The sequence below is a fragment of the Amblyomma maculatum genome, chromosome 4 (assembly GCF_055883805.1).
Source record: "Amblyomma maculatum isolate TAMU_Amacu chromosome 4, ASM5588380v1, whole genome shotgun sequence".
Taxonomy (NCBI): domain Eukaryota; kingdom Metazoa; phylum Arthropoda; class Arachnida; order Ixodida; family Ixodidae; genus Amblyomma; species Amblyomma maculatum.
In genome coordinates this window covers 178,894,889-178,917,185 of record NC_139347.1, presented here as the reverse complement: position 1 = coordinate 178,917,185, position 22,297 = coordinate 178,894,889, and the positions used below count along the sequence as shown (strand labels likewise).

The following is a 22,297-nucleotide window of genomic DNA, read 5'->3' as shown; positions in this document are numbered from 1 at the left end:
ACAGCAACCATAGTTCTACATAAAGAAAGTAACAAAATTTCCATAAAGAAAGGTGTTAGTCAAGGAGACACAATCTCCCCAGTACTATTCACTGCTTGCTTAGAGGAAGTATTCAGAGACTTTGAATGGGAGCAGTTAGGGACAAGTGTAGATGGAGAATACCTCAGTAATCTGCGATTTCCTGATGACATTGCCTGGCTAAGCAACTCGGGATTGATGACCTAAACAGGAAAAGCAGAAAAGTAGGCTTGAAAATCAATATGCAGACGACTAAGGTAATGTTCAACAGCATCGGGAAGGAACAGCAGTTTACATTAGGTAGCGAAGTACTGGAAGTAGTAGGCGAATATGTCTACTTAGGACAGGTAGTAACCACAGATCCGGACCACGAAAAGGAAATAACAAGAAGAATAAGATTGGGATGAAGCGCAGTTGGCAAGTACTCGTAGATTATGACTAGCAGCTTACAGGTATCGCTCAAGAGGAAAGTATACAACAGTTGCATCTTGCCTGTACTCACCTATGTGGCTGAAACGTGGAGGCTAACCAAGAGAGTTCTACTGAAGTTGAGGACAACCCAGAGGGCTATGGAACGAAAAATGGTAGGGGTAACATTAAGAGAAAGGAAGCGTGCAGAGTGGGTCAGAGAAATAACTCAAGTTACCGGAATTCTAGTGGAAATTAAGAAAAAGAAATGGACATGAGCAGAACATGTAGGGCGAAGAGAGGATAACCGATGGTCGCTTAGGGTAACAAACTGGATTCCAAGGGAAGGAAAGCGTAGCAGGGGGCGGCAGAAAGTTAAGAGGGCGGAAGAGGTTAAGAAGTTCGCAGGGGCAAGTGCATGCAGCTAGCACAGAAATGGGTTAAGAGGAGAAATATGGGAGAGGCCTTCGCCCTGCAGTGGGTATATGGTCAGGCAGATGATGATGATGATGATTTTTCAAGTTAACTTATTCAACGTTGCAAAGATGGCGCGACGGACGCCACCGATGTATTACGCTCTTTACAGTAAGTAATTTCAATCCATAAATCTATCTTAATAATATGCCATTTGAATTTCCGCACTGCACTTCATGCTTGAAAACAAACGTAAGATTGCGTTTTATTTTTGAGGGACGCACCCGGCACTTGCTTTGCTGCAGTTTTTCCGGGAACGGTAATACGCTTCTGGTAGGCTGATTCTGATATCACCCTCCCGTACAAAAGCAGCGAACCGAGTAGGCAGCTCCTGCCCGTGGTATAGGGGTAACGTGATTTCAGACGTCAGTGCAGGCTGATTTTTTTTATGAGGGCTACCACGGACACGGACCCGGAAATGGCATACAGCGACATGCGGTTAGATCTGACGCAGTACTGCTTTCGCAATAAAAAGCTGACAGCAGCGTCCTGAAATGTCCCAGAAGCAGCCAGGTAGACTACGTATAGAGAGAGGGACGACGAACAGAACTGAGAAAAAGCGGCCGCAAGACATGTAGCACAAATCCTGGCAGATACGCACTGAACGAGTACATATATCTGGAACCCCAAGTAAGGCAGCAGCCAGGAAGGCATTGTGCCAGCCCTGGAAAAGGTTTCACGCTGACAAGAAACTTCGATAGTGAATAAAATATTTTTGTCATAGCCCATTTCATAATACACTGTCCGAAATGTTTATCCGTAGCAGCGCGGAGTGAAGTGTATTAGGCTGCCTTTTTCAAACTGGGGAATGCCATGGTCGCTAACGTATCACACTCTTTTGCCTTAAAAGAAGTTTTCACATAAAATTATTCAAAGGTTCGGCCGAAACAAAACCATTTGTCTCGATGACACACTGACAATGTTTACGAATTCAACGCACTTCAGTGCAGCGCCTGTGAAGTGGCGCGTCCCCTCAACGCTTCTTCTTTTCGCAGATAATCCTTAAGGAGTCCCAGCACAGCCTTTCGATGATGCGGCGTTGTTTTTGTCTACTGTCCAGGCCCGTCTGCGAGTTTTGTCCCGACAGGCGAGGAATGACAAAAGCACCGCCACGGTGCAGTTGGCCGCTCCGAAGACACGGTAGAAGTTGTCGTACGAGCCAAGCGTGTCCTTGAAGAACGCTGAGGTTTTGAGAGAAAATGGTAGTGGGGCGGGGGAACAAAAAAAGGAAAACAAAATTCTTAGGGGATAGAAAATTCACGTTGACCATCTTGTGTACGCTTTCGCTCCTTTCTTTTTTTTTGTCGGTCAGTATATGCACCAAATCACAAAGCAAGATGTACTCATTCCACAATGAGAGCTCTATACTGAGAAATGTGTCGTCTCGTTTGAAAAGGGTGTAAACAGTGCTCTAAATAAGGATAAAATATGTATTATAGCCTTGTCGCTGTGTCTCCGTGGTTTTAAATCTAGACTGCTGATTGAAAGGATGCTAGCCTCGGCGGCTGCTTTTCGTCTTAGGCGAAAACCAACGCGCTCATGTATTACGCGATGTCACTACATGTTGAGGAGCCTCCGTTTTTCGAAACTTCGGCGGCCTTCCACTGCGATATACGTCGTATTCTAAATCACCTGCCAACATTAAACCCAATAAACGAAACGAAATATGAGTAAACTTCTAAAGATGTTTCTTGAAGTTCCTTTTTTTTTCTTCTTCTTCTTCTTGTTGGTAATGGTCCCGTCTCCTTGCTTCGTCGAAAGAATTTCAATGGGCCGAATTAAATTAACAAACTGATTTAATTAAACTAATAGGTTGAATGGATGAACAAACACAGCACAGTTGAGAGGAAGAACAAATAAAACACAGAGTTGGGTCGCCCTCCGGCTTAGGACAGTCCGTCGTCCCAAGCGAGCGTACGGGAGAACGTCCGTCTTCTCCTTCGTTCGGGCTGCAACTCCCCGGGCCACCCATCGCACCTCGTCGTTTTCGCGCGCTTTCCGTTTCCGTGAAAACGTCCTTGGTGTCCCCCCCGTTCACACAGATTCGTGGAATACCGTAGCCGAGGCTCAGTTCGCCGAAGCGTCCCAACCCCGGCCTTTCCACCACTGGCATTCCACTCTCGAGGACGCGCACGAGATTTACGACCGCGCTTTACACATACAAAATAAGAAAAACAACACCCAACGGACGCTCGACGGGGTCCGCCGACGGAGTTCGGAGCCAGGCGCGCTAGCCACCAGTCCAAACACCGAACGGCAGAGTGCCCTCCGATGCGCGAGACCCCTCGCCCCTCAAGAAAGACACAAAATAGATAACGCGCACAAGCAGGGACACTTCACACTGTAACCCAAAAACAAGAAAAGGTCCCCCCTCCCTGGGTACGGCGCCGCTCCGCCCGCGCGCCTCGCGGGCCGGCTGCCCGAAACGGCAGGAAACACAAACACACACAAAAAGAAAACTCGAGAAAACATGCACTGTTGACGACCTTACACGCCCCTCCTAAGATCGTTGCAACAACCTCACTGGTTGTTGCACACGATAAATAACATAAAGGTCGTCACAACTTCATTACAACGCCCAAAAAAAGAAACAAAACCGCCAGTACAATCTGGCGCCGAGTTACAGAACCCTAAATACAATCACCTCACGGGAGGCGTAGAACAAGACGCCATGCAAATACACTTCACACAAAGAGTCCCATGAGTGGCCCGACCGCTTTGTCCCCGAAACCCACTGGTGGCAAAAGCGGTGTTGGGCGCTAAAACGGCTCGCTACCTCCCTGTGCGCGAGGCAAGCGTGACAGTGCGTCAGCATTTGCGTGAGCGGTGCCCCTTCGGTGGGTTACAGTCACATTGTATCGCTGCAGCGCCAAAGCCCAACGCGCCAGTTTTGCCCCGGCTGGCTGGCTGGCCGTGATGTAGGCCAAAGGATTATGGTCGGATACGACATGCACCCGCGCCCCATATACCCAAGTGTCAAATCTGCGTAGAGCCCACATCACTGCGAAGGCCTCTCGCTCAATTGTGGCCCATCTCATCTGCGTTTCGTTGAACCGGTGGCTCGCGAACGATATGGGAAGCTCTCTGCCTGATCCATCCATCTGGGCCAGGCAGGCGCCTGCCGCAAAAGCGGATGCGTCCGTAAATAGCCAGTATGGCTTGTCAGGATCCGGAGTTGAGAGCATCGCCGCTCTGCAAAGTGCTGCCTTTAGTTTCTTAAAAGCCTCTTCCGCCTCTGGATTCCACGGAATGCAATTTGGCACTTTCTTTCCCGTCAGCGCTGTGAGGGGTCTAGCAATTTCCGCATAGTTTTCAACATAGTCTCTATAGTAACCGCAGAGACCGAGAGCACTCCTGAGCTCGCGTTTTGTGCCAGGCGTCGCCAACTCATTGATGGCGTCAACTTTCTCAGGGTCAGGTCCATGCTGCCCCGATCCCACGACGTGTCCCAGGTACCGGATGTGCGGTGCCGCGACCTGACATTTCTGTAGGTTGGCTTTAAATTCCGCCTCGCGTAGAGCACTGAGCACCGCCCTAAGGTGATCAAGGTGTTCCTCCCAAGTTCCGGAGAATACTGCTATATCGTCCAAGTACGCGCAAGCGTACTCTTGGTGTGCCGGTAGCAGCTCGTTCATGGCTCTTTGAAATGTCGCGGCCGCGTTTTTCAGTCCGAAGGGCATGACCCGCCACGCAAACTGCCCGACGTGGGTAACAAAGGCCGTCTTCTCCTGACTTTCTTCTTCCAGAGGAATTTGCCAGTACCCTCGTTTTAGGTCTATTAGGGTAATGAATTTCGCGCCACCCACCCGAAAGATTAGTTCCTGCTGGCGGGCCATAGGGAAAGCGTCGTCCACAGTACCGGCGTTCAAGGCCCTGTAATCCACACAAAGCCTGAGTGAGCCGTCCTTCTTAGTTACGCACACCACCGGATGGGCGAACGCGCTCGAAGCCGGATATACGAGCCCTAAATCTAGCAGCTCGTCCACCTGTCTCGCTACCTCCTTTTTGAGGAGTTGAGGCACGCGATAGGTATACCGCTTTTTCGGGATGAACCCCTCTTTCAGTACTATCCTGTGTTCTCCGATGCGCGCCGCTCCCGGCTGTCCCTGAAATACATCTCCGTATGACCCAAACAACTGGCGTATCTGCTCATCCCGAGACGGAGTCAGATGCTCTGTCGCACTGGACGGCAAACAACCATCAAGCTGCTCATCGGGCGGCGGAGAGCACTCGACTTCCCCGAATTCGGCATCCTCGCCAAAAATCACGCTTGTGTGGCTTACTCTCGCATGATATGGGCGCAGGTGATTTGCATGTACCATCTTTCTCTTTCCGTCTTCCACCTCAATTTCGTATGAGTTCTGGCGGGGCCTCGAACTGACCCTATAGGGGCCGCACCACCTTGCGCCGAGCTTTCCGTGACTGTCCGTGCGGAACAAAATTACATCCTCGCCAACGTTGAATGTTTTTGGTCGGGCACGGCGGTTGTAGTGCGCGGCATAAGCTCCCTGCTTCGTGGTGGCGGTGAGCCCCGCCATCTCGGCCGCCAATTGCAACTGCTCCCTCAACTTCTCCAAGTATCGGGCCGCTGGTTCTCTAAGATTATTGGGGATATCTACCTCTCCTGACCAAGTTTTCTTTAGTATGGACAAGGGTCCCGTCGGGTGTCTCCCGTAGAGCATCTGGAATGGAGACTCCCGTTGTATCATGCGGCACTTCTCTGTATGCCCAGAGCAGGAAAGGTACACATTTGTCCCAGTTACGCTTGTCACTTTCAATTACATGATAAATCATGTTTTTGAAAACACGGTTCCATCTCTCGACGGAGCCGTTACTCTCAGGATGCTCCGGAGTGGAAAACCGCGGCGAACTGCCGATTTTCTAGCAGAGTAGCTGCGTCATCTGAGCGGAGAATTAGTACCCTGATCACTGCATATCGTTTCCGGGACGCCGGTGCGCGAGAAAATCTCAAGAAGCGCGTCGCACGTCTTCCGCGCTGTAAGCGACGTTAGGCAGACGACTTCTGGCCAGTGCGTATGTAGGTCGGTGACGCAAAGCGCGTACCTGTGTCCCCTTGCTGACGGGGGGTTAAGCGGCCCGATAACATCGATGTTCACCACCTGCAAGGGGTAACTAGGCCGCGTGAGCGGGGCGATAGGAATTCTATCTGCTGTTCGGCGGTCTGATCTCATTTGACATCCATGGCAGGTCCTGCAATGTTCGTTGATGTCTGCGTTAACACCCGGCCAGTAGAAGCTCATTTTTACTCTGTTCATTGTTTTCCTCTTTCCTAGGTGCCCTCCCCACGGGGACTCATGCCCCAGCATCAGTACCTCGCCTCTTCTCTCCCTAGGCAGCACTAGCTGCTCATACAGTATGCCGGCAATTTTGTCTTTGTGGTAGAGCAAGCCATCGCGTACGAACATCCCGTGGCTACTCGCTTTCCCCTGACGCCAAGCATCGGCGAGGCCCAGGTCCGACCGCTGCGCCTCACGGAATACATGATTCTCTTGCGCTCTCGTCGCCTCGAGGTGTGTCTCGTTAGCGGCCACTAGTACCTCATCCGTACTCCGATCTGCCTCGTTGTTTCCCAACGGCCGAAGTTCTTGCTCTCCCCAGCTGCCAGTTCCCAGGGTCCCGGCTTCCACTAGTTTCATGTCGGGCATCTCACAAGCTCTGCTGCGTGTCTGCTTAAGCATGTCCCAAGCCTCTGCAGAGAGTAAGCAGTCTGCTTCCCTGGACGCCAGCTCACTCGTTACGGCGCACAACAGTGACGCACTCTGTCTGATCTGCCGATCCCGATCTACTGCTAGGCTTAGCGGCACTCTAGCGAGCTTGGCTACCACTCTAGCACCAAAAGCTCCCACTAGTGGTATATTGCCCACCACCTCCACCTGGTCGCTCGGTATGGCGCCCTCTTTAATCACCGTTATCTCTGCACCCGTGTCGATCAGGGCCCTCAGACCCGCCTCGCCGCATCTCACGTCGACGTATTCTAGTGACGCGAGGCCATCCTTCCCCGATGGCTCCCCGCAAGGCGGAAAGTGGCGGGTCGTTCCCCGTCCGACCGCTCCGCTGTCATAGTTGTCGGCAGCGTTAAGTCTTTCTTGCGCTACTCTGTTCACGCTTTTCTTATGCGCGTCACCAGTTGCTGGTTTTTTAGGGCAAGAGCGAGCGAAATGTGGTCCGTCGCAAATGAAGCATGTTGAGGATCTCGAGGAGACTAGCTGTTCCTGCGCAGCTAGGCCGGACTTTTGCAAAGTTGCTTGTTTGCAAGAGGGGATTCTGCCTGCAACTGTTTGCTTCCTTCCCGACCCCTTACCTTCGCAATCCTCGTAAGCCTCCACCAACCTCGCTATCTCATGTGGCCTCACCCAACCGTCCCCCTCCTCTCGTTTCACGTACTTATACGCCTCAGTGCTCAGTGTCTGCTTCATCTGGTCAGCCACGTGGAGAGCAATCAAGCCCTCTAGCGTTTTGATCCCCCGCGCCGCCATGTAAAAAGCATAGTAGCTCTCAATTCGCGACGCGAAGTGCTGCCAGGTCTCGTCACGAGCCGGAAGCGCATTGCGGAACTGCCTGAGGTAGTCACCTGGCGACAGACGCAACTCGGACAGAATCGTCTTTTTTACCAGATCGTAACTGTCGAGCTCCTCGGTTGAAAGTTTAGAAAAGAGGTGTGGGATTCTCGCGGTCACCAGAGGCAAAACTAAATGGCTTCTAACCTCTTCTGGCACCCTATAGGAACGAAAAATGCCCTCGATTCCCTCGAGCCACACTGGAACCTCTGGATCTGAGGGAATTGCGGTCAGTAGACTCTTAAGCCGTTTTGCGAAATGCGCTAGTGATTCCTCGCGCGTCGGCTTACCATCTGTTAGCGAGCCCTGTGGTCCACCACTTCGCAGCTCTAACTGACGTGTTTTTTCCCGCTCAATGAGCAGCGTGGTCTTCCTAAGCTCCAGCTCCATTTCTAGCCGTCGCATAGCTGAATCGGGAGCTTCGCCACCGCTTTTATCTGCTCCTGTTGATCCTATTGTTTCCATCGTTTCGCCTGCCCCCGTCGCCTCCTCTGCTCTTGAAACTCCGCTATCACTTCCGCTCTCCTCCGCACTCATTTTCGTGACCACTGCACCGCTACGCAGTATCATGCACAATTCCTGTCACTCGCTACAAACCACACGGCACCAGTGGGCTCCGAGGACCAGCATAAGGGCCACTCACCTTTCCGCTGGAGTAGCCACCCTGCCTTCCCTGACCACCGCGTTGTCTGCCGTTCCTGCGCCCGGGCTTTGCTCCTCTCTGCTGCCAATGCGCGAAGTAATAATTGGAAAATGCACAAAAGTCCACCGCTAGTCCATTAGCGGCTGATGTCACTTTCGTTGCCTGCTCCCTTGGCCGGTGCGCTGGAAGTCAGTTTCTTGATGCGCTGAGCACCGCTGGCTCGGTCCGTTGGCCGTGATGCGTGGCGTCTTTCGCTGGTGCGCGGCTCGCACCTTACGCGCACTGATGGCTCAGTCCGTTGGCCACAATGCTGGGCGTCTCTCGAAGCTGAGCCGCTAGCTCCTTAGCTTCAGTGTCGGTCCGTCGATCTGAAGTGATGGCTCGGTCCGTCGGCCACAATGTTGCTGTGTTTTCGTGCTGTCCTCTTTCGACTGAGACCTCCTTCTCAGGCGCTGTCCATCGGCCCGGAAGTCTTCCTGCTGAGCAAGCTTTTTTTTTGTGATCGCCGAAGCCTGACGGGAGACGGTGATCCTGTATTCGGCTGCGCCAGTAAACTTCTAAAGATGTTTCTTGAAGTTCCTTTTTTTTTTCTTCTTCTTCTTCTTGTTGGTAATGGTCCCGTCTCCTTGCTTCGTCGAAAGAATTTCAATGGGCCGAATTAAATTAACAAACTGATTTAATTAAACTAATAGGTTGAATGGATGAACAAACACAGCACAGTTGAGAGGAAGAACAAATAAAACACAGAGTTGGGTCGCCCTCCGGCTTAGGACAGTCCGTCGTCCCAAGCGAGCGTACGGGAGAACGTCCGTCTTCTCCTTCGCTCGGGCTGCAATTCCCCGGGCCACCCATCGCACCTCGTCGTTTTCGCGCGCTTTCCGTTTCCGTGAAAACGTCCTTGGTGTCCCCCCCCGTTCACACAGATTCGTGGAATACCGTAGCCGAGGCCCAGTTCGCCGAAGCGTCCCAACCCCGGCCTTTCCACCACTGGCATTCCACTCTCGAGGACGCGCACGAGATTTACGACCGCGCTTTACACATACCAAATAAGAAAAACAACACCCAATGGACGCTCGACGGGGTCCGCCGACGGAGTTCGGAGCCTCGCGCGCTAGCCACCAGGCCAAACACCGAACGGCAGAGTGCCCTCTAATGCGCGAGACCCCTCGCCCCTCAAGAAAGACACAAAACAGATAACGCGCACAAGCAGGGACACTTCACACTGTAACCCAAAAACAAGAAAAGGTCCCCCCTCCCTGGGTACGGCGCCGCTCCGCCCGCGCGCCTCGCGGGCCGGCTGCCCGAAACGGCAGGAAACACAAACACACACAAAAAGAAAACTCGAGAAAACATGCACTGTTGACGACCTTACAATATGTATCCAGTGCACTACGTAGAAACATAGGCAGACGGTGGCTTTGAAAACAACAGCGGAGGCCTTGACACCGTTGCACCAGAGGTATGACACCCAACCTAGTGGATGCCTTTCTAACATATTTTGCTGCATCGCATATGGCAGCTAGGCTAGGCTTTTTTCCCGTCGAGAATTAGCCTATGTACCCGGCTCTAGGTCCAAGGAGGGACAACTGTGGCGGCTTCTCATAAAAAAATTTCTGTGTATGTTTGTAAAAATGCTGCAACATTACGGCGACGCCTCATCAACAAAAAACTTTCGGGGGCGATCAAGCACATTTAAAACCGCCTTCTTCATTCGCGAAAGCGTTTATATTTATTGTTTAAATTGCAGGATCTGTTTCGCTTTTGTGGGTGGGCGGACATCTAAACTTATCAGAGGCAGTGTATATGTCGCCAGTTCGCATCTCTATCGAGAACTAGCGTCCAACGGGGTTAGGAGATAAACACTAAATGAGGAGTGACGCAGTATGATCCTAGCCGTAATGCTACAAAAAGTATTATTTCCTCACAAGTTTGGTCGAAGTGACGTGCATATTTTCTGCGGCACCATTTTTCTTAATTTGGGTTACGGCTCACTGAGATGGCGATGGCGTTTTGTGGCCGGACAGACTGTACACATTTCGCATAAAACAGCATCAGCAACGAAGGAAAATGAGAGTATTGCCAAGTCATAACGAACAACAGGATGTCACAAAATGTAATGAAAACTGCTATAATTAGTATTTTCACAAGAAAAGTACATTTTGCACATTTTATTTTGCTTCTCTGTCTGTAGGTAACGTAAAAACATTATGGGCATAGCAGAAAGTACCTATTCCCCTGACGGCTAGGAACTTCGAACTACGAATAATTGCATTGGTAGGAATATTTCACCTTGCTTCTACGGGTTTGTGTTAATGCTACCAAAAAAACTCCTTTCCTGAGCACACATTACTGACTACAGGTACCTCAGGACGTCGTCTGCTTCATCTTGGTTATCTTAGCACACAGCGGCGATTGTCCGCTCCTTTGCTACAGCGCTCAAATATACAATATTTGCGCAAGAACCTTAGCCGCATTTGATTGAAGTAGCATGACTAATACTTTTCCAATCTCTTTAATCTCTCCATCTTTGAGCCTCAGTCAGTAGCTGGATCCACAATTCTGATAACATCACAAAACCCTGCAAGCGTCTCCTACCACCGGTTCTAGGCAGGGTTGCAGCATTGCTTCCAACGTATGATTTGATATTGTGCAGATCTTGTGACCGCAATCTATCGTGGACCGATCGGTATCTCTCCTGAGAATATCGGCGCTCTATTGCTGCGGTGGCAAATTTAGCTCACTCGCAATTGAATGATGTGATATAAATACGATATTAGAGATAATTCTAGTCATAATGTTTTCCAGAAAGTGCAAGGACACTTGCAAGCAGCACTTGTGTAAGAAGGTACGTCGCCGTACTTGCAGTGTGTTCATGTTTGGTGGTGTGTTCTTGTAGCAGCGAAAAAAGCAAGCGCAGACATTAAAATGCCTTTGACTAGATTATTATTCTAGGCATTTTCCTTTCGTATCACTGCCGTTGCGTGTATTCCGAGCGGTGATCATACAACAAGATCTTTGCCACGATATGTACGCAGAGGACTAAATGTCATACACCGCAGTTTCGGAGGTCTATTTGAAGCGCTAAAGAAGACAAGTGAACGCATTGCCGAGATGGATGCAGCAAGATTAATGAAAATTCCACGCTTCTTGAAGCGAAACGCATCCTGCTGCCTCCAAGCGGCATCAACTCGATGATAATGATGAATGATGCAAAAAGACACCTGCAAACTATGTTACCAAATATTAAAGTCTAGAAAGTGCGATTCCTCCAAAAATTCGAAAGTAACTACATAAGTCACGCGCACAAATAAGGGCAGTTTACGTTTTCTACCTAAAGAAGTGTCATATTTGTAATCATATTTTAACTTGTCGTTAGTGACTTTTCTCGGCCACTCATCATCCGCTGCGTAGATGCCCAAAGCTCGGACATGTAATCAGAACGAAGCTTTTTTGCACGCAGAGCTGGTGCGTCAGCGGACTTATAGTTGAATGTTAAGTGTTGCCTTTTACAAGCGTCGGTGTGCAAAGTGGGTTATCGGTGTCAAACAATCAGTATTTCATTCTACTGGCCGTGGTAGAGGTTTGAATGGCAGCTTGTTGTACGGATACACGAATTATCCAACGGCGTCTTGTTACGTCTTTGTTTAATTGAATGGTTGCTTGTTGTGCGGGTACACGACTTCCCGAACAGCGTCTCAGTGCATCTTTGTTTAATTGAATGGCTGCTTGTTGCCCGGATACACGATTTATCGAACGGCGTCTCGCTGCACCTTGGTTTAATTGAATGGCTGCTTGTTGCGCGGATACACGACTTCCCGAACGGCGTCTCGCTGCATCTTTGTTTAATTGAATGGCTACTTGTTTTGCGGATACACGACTTTCCGAATGACGTCGCATTGCATCTTTGTTTAATTGAATGGCTGCTTGTTGTGCGGATACACGACTTCCCGAACGGCGTCTCAATGCATCTTTGTTTAATTGAATGGCTGCTTGTTGTGTGGATACACGATTTATCGAACGGCGTCTCGCTGCGTCTTTGTTTAATGGAATGATTGCTTGTTGTGCAAGTACACGACTTTCCGAATGGCGTCTCGCTGCATCTTTGTTTTATTGAATGGCTGCTTGTGCGGATAGGCGACTTCCCGAATGGCGTCTCGCTGCATCTTTGTTTAATTGAATGACTGCTTGTTGTGCGGATGCACGACTTCCCGAACGGCGTCTCGCTGCATCTTTGTTTAATTGAATGGTGAAAGAGAGATTCATTGCCATAGAGACGTGTGTCACATAGCACAAAGCCATCGGTATGCTCCCTTTGCTGCGTGTTTTGCTTATAGCGTCGCATTACCGTATCAATATTCGCTTGAACGTGCTGTAACAGGTCTGACTGGGAGAAAGCATATTGGCGGGCTAGTTGGTGCATAATAGAAGTTAATAATAAACAGCGTAAAAACAAAAAACAGACCACGGAAAACGTTTTCGCGTTGTTTTTCAATACCTTCTATCATTGGGAGACTCGTATTGTTCTCACAAATATGTTAAATACTGAAGTTGTCACAAATTTATTGCCTCACAAATCGAATCCATTCAGCGATAACTAAGGGCTATCAAAACAATAGAATCGGGAACCAGGCATGATTTCAGTTTCAGGGAGCGAAGCTGTATCGCAGCTATTTTCACTTCTCAGACGCAATAACTTCTAAATAATAATGATCCCCGTTATAATGTTTTACCTAAGGTGTTACGCCCCGCCGGGGTGGTGCAGTGGTAAGACGCCCGACTACTGTGCCGGAGTTCCCGGGTTCGAACCCGACCACGGCGGCTGCGTTTCGATGGGGGCGAAACGAAGTGGCGTCCGTGTGCTGTGCGATGTCAGCGCACGTTAAAGATCCCCAGGTGGTCGAAATTACTCCGTAGCCCTCCACTACGGCTCCTCTTTCTCTCTTTCCACTTTCACTCCCACCTTCCTCCCTTCCCTTACGGTGCGGTTCGGGTGTCCACAGAGCAAGTGTGACAGTTACTGCGCCTTTCCCTTCCTGTGAACCAATTTAACTTTATTTAATTTAACTAAGGTGTTATAGGTAGGTGTTCTAACGCAAGCGTTAACATATCTCCCGTTAGTTTTTCTTGATTCTTTGACACTGTTGGCACTTTCCTTCTTCGCAAAATTTCTTACCCTTTCATAATCTCACCGCATCCCATTTGCAAACCTATGCTCAGGTCATTCTGTTATCACGAGGATTACATAAGACCATGGAAGACAAATGAGAGACGGTGGCGTTTATATATTTCAAGATTTACATGTGACGCTGACGCGTCTATGTGGTTAATCATGAGGTAAAAGCCTAGCTTTAGAATTAGCTCAGTTTCACTCATTTATGCCCTTAGGGGAATTGTTCTATCTTTCTTATTCATGTGCTTGCCAAATTCAAATGCCCCTTATATTCAGAAACGTGCCCGAAGAAATAAGCCAAAAAATGCGAAGATAGACTAGGGTAACGACGACGGAGTCACAAAGATGCTATTATAAGGTAGTTGGGTATGTCGTAAGATTTCAGTTAACGAAAAACTTTACAGAAAAAATTCATTCAAGTAACGTTGGCTGAACAGGTATGGTGTCCGTTTTTCCACCTTATCCGAACATCCTTCTGCCTCCATTGTCGTTGGCCTTTTTCTTTGCCCAAAGTAAAAAAAAAAACGACAAATTCCACCAATGGTACGTTACTCTGACGTCACCAGCTTTCGCGACGTCACAACGTCACATGTTTCCTCTGCATCACAGTTCGCAGGGGGCGCCAAGAAATTAAAGCCTCGCCCAGAATCGACACGAAGGCTTCTATGGGAATTTTGCTACCACTTGATCCTAAAGGGGCTACCATGGATGTAGACCCTTTCCACCCCGAGGCTTTTTAAATAACTTTCCTTATAACTTAGCTTCAAAGGCAAACACAGCGCTCAGCTCTCTTACCCAATATTGTTGCACTCTCCAATGCCAGCGGTATAAGAAGGAGGCCCAGGAAACCAAAGAAGGCCGGTAGGCGCTCAACACCGAGGTAGGTTGTGATCAGGACACTTCTTATGCAGGTCACGTAGCCCTGACCAACACCGAGAACTGCGTTTATGGCCATGAACGATGTAAAGGAGCATGCATACGAAGCAGCGAGGAAGGACAGGAAGGAAATGAGGAGGCTCGCCACAGCAATGGGACAGTGGCTGAATGGTATCCTGTCTGCTGCAGAGGGCACAACGCTTCGACCCACCAGGTGACCAAAGGCATTGCATGTGAGCACGTACTTCGCGCTCTCCAGGGAAACTCCCTTGTCTCGTCCGTAGTCCACAGCAGTAGTGGAATGGAGCAAGGCGGTCCAGTCAAAGACAGCATACACAGTCAGCAGGACGTAGAAGTCCGGTATCCGGAACAGGTTCGCCACACCCGTCAGGGTTAAACCAAGCTTGTCAATGCTTGCCATTGGAGGGACGGGGGCTGTAAATAATAGGGAAGTTGTCGGTTCCGGGCCATTTTGTTTCTTGCTTATTGTCAGAAGTCCATTTCTACCTGCTATAGAGTTTCGCTGCTCAGATAAGAAACGGTTCTTGGTGCAGCAATTCAGGGGACGGGGCTCTCTGAGTAGCAGCATGAGTGGCACTGAATTCATCGCAAGACCACCACTGAGAAGCAGTGCCCCATGTAGGCCGTAAGAGTTGGCAAAAGCAGACATGATCAAAGGTCCCACCAATCCAGAGACGGACCAGGCCGAGTATTTTATTGCTGTGCTTGTTGCCGTGTACTTGTCAAAGTAGAGCAATGTGTAGATGGCGAAAGATGTCAGGCTCGCTCCAAATCCTATGCCTGTAACAATAAGAGCATATATTACAAATAAATGAGGAACGTTAGTGTGCGAACTTATTTTACGTTTCTTCCAATCCCCGGTTGCATGACGTCTCATTAGCTTTGCAATGAATGGTCGACTGAACAGCTCAATGAACGAATACACATTGATAATGACTATATAAATACAGTAAGGCTGTCTTTTTTTTGTTATCCTTCGCAGTATATACTTCTCATAACTGATCAGCGGAGATAATAATTTAAAAATAAATATGAAAACGCTGTGTTGAAATCTAAGAAGGTTGTTTAAAGAAATTCGGTTGGCCTGTATTGGTTGAAATTCTCTAGCAAAATAATTCTTTCTGAGTAGTGAACGCCATCAAAACAATTTTTATTAAACACAGCCATTCAATTGGAAGATATACGAGTACTGAAAAGCTACAAACTAGAATTGCTGATGTAGTGAGAACGATGAAGTGGCAAAATATGCAATGTATTTCGATTAAAATTAACTAATTATCACGGGCTAAAAGAATGAGTTCCATACCTTTCTCTCTCTTTCTTTCTATCCTCTATTTCTCTTTACTTTCCGCTTTTTCTGTTACGTTTCCTTTTCCTCACATATGCCTTTTAATTGTCTTGCTAAAAAGCTCTTCTGCCAGCCGTCCTCTCCACCTCGTGTCAGGAGCGTCTTCACTAATCTGCTCTAATTTTCAGAAGGGAGGAATCTTCGCGGAACTGGGAGACAGCATGACGTTTACGGACGCACAGGGCGTATTCTATATGATGAAGCTTTAAAATAGGCGTGCTCAAAGAATATTCCAGCTCTGTCGAGTAGTGTCAATCATCTTGACATTGCAAAATATATGAAAGGCTTCAATTTTAGTGAGAGTATAAAGTAAATTACAGCGTTTTTGTCCTTACATTCACTGCATATTTATTGAAAAATTGTAGCAAAACTTAAACAACGTGCTGCGAAAAGTTCATTTCTATTTTTGCTTAAAGTGTTTATTTGCGCAAACTTTGAGAATAGTACTTGTTAACAATCTTTTGTCCCATTTGACGAATAAAAGACAGCTGGCGTACGGTCCCTTTTTATTACCTATTTGTCCGTTGATACAGCGTGGTCAGAAAATTTATTGTTTGCTGCTGGGGATGCGACGAGAACGCAAAGCGAAGGCCGCTGTCAAATTTGGCAGCTCCTGCAATACCTTAAAATATTCTTTCGTCAATAGGTGAAACCTCAGCGATGTTCAGTTATACTGTGAATCCACTACGTTGTACTGCTAGGTGTCTAAAACATTATTTTAGAATAGGGCGACAGTTTCAGAAGGAAAGTACGAAAGGAACTGAAAAGTAATATATAAAAAAAAGTTGAACTGAAGGGCTAAAAAAAGTATGGAGGGAGGAAGCGGGTACAAAAAGCATCTGCGAAGTCCTTGAAGTAAGGCAACAATTTGTAGCAGTGAACCGTGGGACACAAATATTGTGAAGAACGTTTGTTCTTTACTCTAAAGCAATTACCGAATTTCTTCAATTACTACCCACACGTGAAAGCATTCCAGTGATGCCCCTAGGCAAGACTGACTCTTGTGGGTGAAATTACAAAAGCGTGGAGGCTTACGAAAAGGATTGCATTGAAAAATGGTGCAGCCCATGCACTTACAGAATAAAATTTATAGGTGCACGGTCAAAAAATCTGAAGACGAGATTAGGATGTGGAGATTATATGTGGACATGGAAATTAGGAAATTAAAACGCGAGTTAATAATATTTTAATCGAAATCGTGAAAAATAAATGGTCATGGACATGAACTGTAATGTGAGGCCTACAAAATGGGTGTCCCTTAATGCGAGGAGTTGATTCTATGAGGTGGATATAGCAAGCAGAAAGGTTCATTTTCTGGGCAAAATTAGAAAATTTCTGAGGCTAAGGAGGCCTCATCTTTTAAAGTGCAGAGCTAATGGGGAAGTTTCGGAAAGGCATTTACCCTGTGGTGGAAACAATGAAGCTAATGTTGTCGATGACCTTTTTAAGCAGTGCAATCTCATTTGGTTACAAGACTGAGTAAAGGATGGAATGAATTTGACTAAAGGTAATAGCGCACAGGAGGACACACTAGAGAGTGTGTATCTTTCACTGCTCTAATACCTTTCGTCAAGTTGCATTGCAACATCTGCCAATCTTCAAGTGTTTTTAGACGAAACGAATGAAAGCCCATTTTCATCCGACGGAGCTGACTGGACGCCCCGCCGCGGAACAAACGCCCGCAGCCTCATCGATCTGTATCTGCCAGCTATGGGACGCGTCGCCGGCGTAGCGTTCCGCGTAAACGGAAGCGGCTGCGAACGCGAGCCAGTAGCAGTGCAGAAAGCTTCCATTTCCAGTTCGAGCTGCCGGTGACGTGACAGCACGGCCAAGGTCAATGGCACGGCCGCCACGGCCGACGGCGATGTTGGCACCGAACTAGGAATATAGTTAAAATAAATGCTTAGTCATATAGAATTTTTTTTTAGCACAGAACCTAATTTATCTCGGATCAAAACGTCTGTGTTTCCTACTTAAAGCGAAATGTGTTGGAAAAAACCTCGTCGCTGGTATCAGCTGCTGAGCGGGCATTTCGAGGTATGCTTCATAAGATCAAGGGCAGGAAAATAAATGATAATGTAGAGGATAACAGGAGGGTGAGATCAGTTATTTCGTAGACCCACTGTGCAGAGCATAATTTGAAGAAAGCCGCCAATATGTTCAAGGTGCCTGTAGCGTTTTCCGCCCGTCGTAAGCTGGCTACATTGTGTTCCAGGGTCAACAAGGAACGCTCTAAATAGCAAACTTGCTGTGTTAGGAATTTTCATATGCTTGTCAATTGTAAAGAAAGCGTGATTCAGATTCCGCTAACACGTGGCAAGGTGTATATAGGACAATCGAAAAGATGCCTGAATTATCGCTTGAGGGGCCACAAATGCTTGCTCGGAAAAGGAACTGGGTCCAATCTAGCAATTCACTGCAGCAAATGTGAATGCATGCATCGGTTACTTTGTACCATGATTCTGAACAGCAGTCGAGACAGTGCATCTCGTGAATGGACCTTTTTCATGGTGGCACTCTGCACATTCGCGCGCAATACATTGCGGGAAGTTGGTGACCGCCATGTTTTTTAGTGGTTCGTCTGCCAGTGCGGCTGTTGGAGCAGTGCAGTCGGTTGCTTCGTTCGTCACTTCGCTGCTGCGCTGTTGTCATCTCCGCGCTCTGCGTGCCTGTTGCAATCACTGGCGCGATGCCTCAGCGATGCGCTGCCGTGGGGGACTTTAATTCTAGCAAAAAGCCAAGAAATGACAGATTTTTTCGCAATCCCCGCGGTATTGCTCCACGCAGTTAAGGACAAAGTAGGTGCAGGCAATGGGCCATGTGAATGTTGATGGAACTTCGTGGCAGCCAACAGCCAACTAGCGTGTCTGCAGCGACCACTTTGTGACAGGTAAGAGCTCCTTTTCTGCTGTCTTGCACTTCCGAGATGATGTAAGCGAAACAGGGTGCGACACCTCTGTTGTGACGTGTAGCACAAGTTTATGCATGGAGAAATAAGCGGAAACTGCTCGGCCTGTCTCCTAGCATCATGGGGATGAGAAACTTGTCAAACTAGTTGGTTCAACAGACGCGAACGACAGCGCGAATTAGCCACGGGGGCAAAGAAGCATACAAACGTTGCGTTTGTGTGCGTGTTTGCCTCTTCGCCGTCCATGTCTCCGTGGTTTGTGCTGCTCTTTGCATCTATATATCACCGCCGCATGCGAATAGAAGGGAGCCTAAAAGAGAGGGCGAAAGGTGAACTGTGGAAGTAATTTACGCCCGCCGTATTGTGCTCGCACTGCGGCCACCGTTTCGCTGAAACGGCGGCGACAACTCCAGAACACCGGACACCTTCTGCGTAGGAGCAACTCCCTTGCGAAAGCAGTCGCCTCGACCATTTTTTCTGCAGTCGATTGTGCCCATTTCAGGATATCGCTATATAGTAGACAATACGCTAGATACTAGCGGACGGCGTCCTCAACGAAACTTTCGTGCGCTCGCTAGCCAGCCGACAAGCGCTTCGAGCTCAGTGGCTCCACTTCGCGATATCAGGTTGCGAGATCGTGTGTCTCATTAACAGCTGTGCCGCAGCCTTATTAAACGACGAGCACACTCGACTAGGTACCCCGATCGGACTTTCGAATACATTTGCTTCTCGTTAGTTACTCCTGAAACTGTAGCTGTTAGAGCAAGATCAGTGCACAGTTCCTAAAAGGGTCAAGTTGACGTGCATTTCTCGTATACATATATGTTCTATGTTTTTTACAGGGGTGCCTTCTCGTGTCGTGGACCACCCTGATTGCGTGCTATCAATCTTCAAACACAAGAACGCTAGTGGCGTCGGGACTCTCGCCCGCTTTGAAAGGTCGAAGAAAATAAATACAGTAGCCGAGAGTTGCGCTGATAAATGCAACATTCAATGCGGCGAATGCACTTTTCCACTTTAAATGCCTATCCTTTCCGCAGTTGCCGGTTTGATGTTCCGAAGTGCACGTCAATCGTGCTCTTACTGATCGGCAGCACAGAAGTCTGGTTGCTGGTCCACATCTTGCTCTCGTCCAAACATTGCGCGAAATCCGGCTGCGAAAACATTGTCAACAACACAGAAAGAAAATGTTCCCAGAATGAAACACTATAGTCGGAACTTTCGGAAGAGCACGAAATCTTCAGCATTCGTTTGCCCATCGACGGAACACCAAACTGACTGTGCCACACAAACCACCCGGACCACCAGTTGTGATTCAACAGCCGCCGCTAGGGGCGCTCTCCAAACGTGAAAAAGGTGAGTTAGAAAATGAAGTACGTTTGTTAAGGACCGAAAATCAGAAACTTCTTGGACAGTTTCCTCAAATGGAAAAGAAAAAGGCCGACTTTATCCTTGGAACCAACGAGGACGAACATTCCAGTGCGGGTCACGTGGCTGGGACCAGCACTGGCATGGAAGGCATAAGCAAAGTAGGTCAGGCGGATCCGAACCAACCGAGTTAATTAGAAGCAGCTACTAACAAGCCGGAGAAAAAGGAAAAGTAAGGAAGAATGAAAATCTCAGAGAGAAGGCCACATATAACTGAAAGCAGGAGCCAACAGTTGGGAGAGGGAGAGAGAAGGCCCAGGTGCTTATCGCCGGAGATTCTAACATGAGCAGGTGCAAGCGAGATATCTTGGAACGTCTAAAGGGTGATAAGAGAGTGGTATTTGGAGCCTTCCCAGTGAGCACAATGAGGGCAGTGCTGAGAGAGAGTAAAAATAGGCTGTTGAAAAACTCCGCAGAGCGCAGTATGGTGATAGTAACCGCAGGGCTAAACGATGTCTTAAATGGTGACCCTGCAGGAGTGGTGAAATGTTTAGCTAAGGGAGTTGACCATTTCAGGGAGATAGATCGCACAGCAAGCGCAGATAGTTGTATGCACAGTACCGGAGGTGCTAGGATTGAACGGACAGCTCGAAAAGGACGTGGTGACAGTTAATCAGGGCATTAGAAAGTTAAGCCTGGAGAAGCATTTCGAAGTGGTTGAGGTAAACAGGGAGGTACATAAAGCAGGTTTTGGTAGGGCTTTTCAGCGAGATGGCATTCATTTTAACAGAACGGTGGGAGCAGAGATCGGCTGGCGCCTGGCAGGCAGGGCTGTAGCTTTTTTAGGGAGTCCGCGAGGACTCCATGCACAGAGGTAGTTAGAAGTGAAGCAGAAGAAAGTGTAATAACTGAGGCTGAGCCCCCAAAAATGGCAAGGAGGAGGTCGAGAAAGAAAAGTGCAAAAAAGAAATTTAGCACTAGGATCAGCGACATAAAAATGCGCGGAGGTAGAAAAAGAGCGAAATGGCTAGAGATAGAACAGCAGTTGAAGGATGACAAAATAGGTGTGTACGCTCTTTGCGAGACTCATCTCAGGGATCTAGAAGATCCGCCGTTTATAGAAGGCTACGTCTGGGAAGGATGCAACAGAATGACAACGAAAAAAAAGGGTGGAGGGGTAGGTATGTTGATACACCAGGGAACAAATTGGCAAAGAATTGAATCATCTTGTAAAGAATGGCCGCGCCGGGGTGGCACTGTGGTAAGACACCTGACTACTGTCCGGAGTTCCCGGGTTCGAACCCGACCTCGGCGGCTGCGTTTCGATGGAGGCGAAACGAGGTGGCGTTCGTGTGCTGTGCGATGTCAGCGCACGTTAAAGATCCCCAGGTGGTCGAAATTACTATGGGAATGCCCGTATTCTCCTAGGAGGACGAACAATATAGGTTGTAGAGACACCTGGGAGACCCTGCTGCGCAGCTCGGACTCTGAGCTCCAGCTCCTACTCGTCCAACTGAAGAGGCTGCTGGAACCCAAGACCTCCCGGCCTGCCTCTGAGGCGGTGGCACCCGCCCCTTGACCTGCGTGTCGGGGGTGGGTAGATCACCTTATCTGTTGGACATTAAAGTTGAGTCCATCCACCCATTCGTAGCCCTTCATTACGGCTCCCTTTTCTCTCTTTCCACTTTCACTCCCACCTTCATCCCTTCCCTTACGGCGCGGTTCAGGTGTCCACATAGCAAGTGTGACAGATACTGCGCCTTTCCCTTCCTGCGAACCAATTATTATTATTAATATTGTTACGGGAAATATTCACAGTACGGCAGTTGTCCACGCCACTGAGGATGATCACAGCGCAGCACACGCACAGCAAAGCACTCGTCTGCGTCTTCTTCATCTGGCAGTCTGTCGCACTTCTTTTTCTTCAGCACGGCCAGCGAATACCGCTCAGTAACACTACCCCACCTCGGGAAAAGCACAGTCCCGGTGCGTTCTACGTTTGTGAAACAGAACGTGCATAATAGGGCTTCATGCGGGACGCATGCACTATTTCAGAGGATGGCGCTCTGGACGAGGATTTCGGAGGCACAGATTCAACTTCGTATGTGACGTCTCTCAAGGGGTGCAAAACTCGGTAAGGGCCTGTGCAGCGGGGCAAAAGTTTTTCACACAAGCCCACGCGACGGCACGGGAGCCATAGTAAGACGAGTGACCCAGGAGTGTAGTGGACATCACGGTGGCGACTGTCTTACCGGAACTTTTCAGAGTCTTGGGATCCAGAGAGCCTGGCATGAGCTATCCAGTGGGCATCATGAGCGCGGGCTACGGCATCACTGGCGTAAGTACTGGTGGCGTCTGTCGCGGGTATTGAGGTGTCGAAGGGCAGTAACGGGTGTCGGCCAAATAACAGATAAAATGGGGAGTATCCAGCGGTAGAATGGACTGATGAATTGTAGGCAAATGTCACAAAGGGTAGATAAACGTC

The 22,297-nt window shown here is 48.6% G+C and overlaps 1 protein-coding gene across 1 annotated transcript in view; it reads right to left on the bottom strand.

The window, feature by feature from the left end:
• Positions 1–1,902: 1,902 nt before the first annotated feature.
• LOC146193575 (uncharacterized) overlaps positions 1,903–22,297 on the bottom strand; it is a 39,597-nt gene continuing 19,202 nt past the window's right edge. Inside the window, exons 3-4 of the mRNA XM_084600585.1 lie at positions 14,087–14,968; positions 1,903–2,081 (exon numbers count right to left, since the gene is read on the bottom strand). Of these exons, the coding sequence (XP_084456711.1) occupies positions 1,903–2,081; positions 14,087–14,968 (1,061 nt within the window). The remainder of the gene's footprint in view (positions 2,082–14,086; positions 14,969–22,297) is intronic.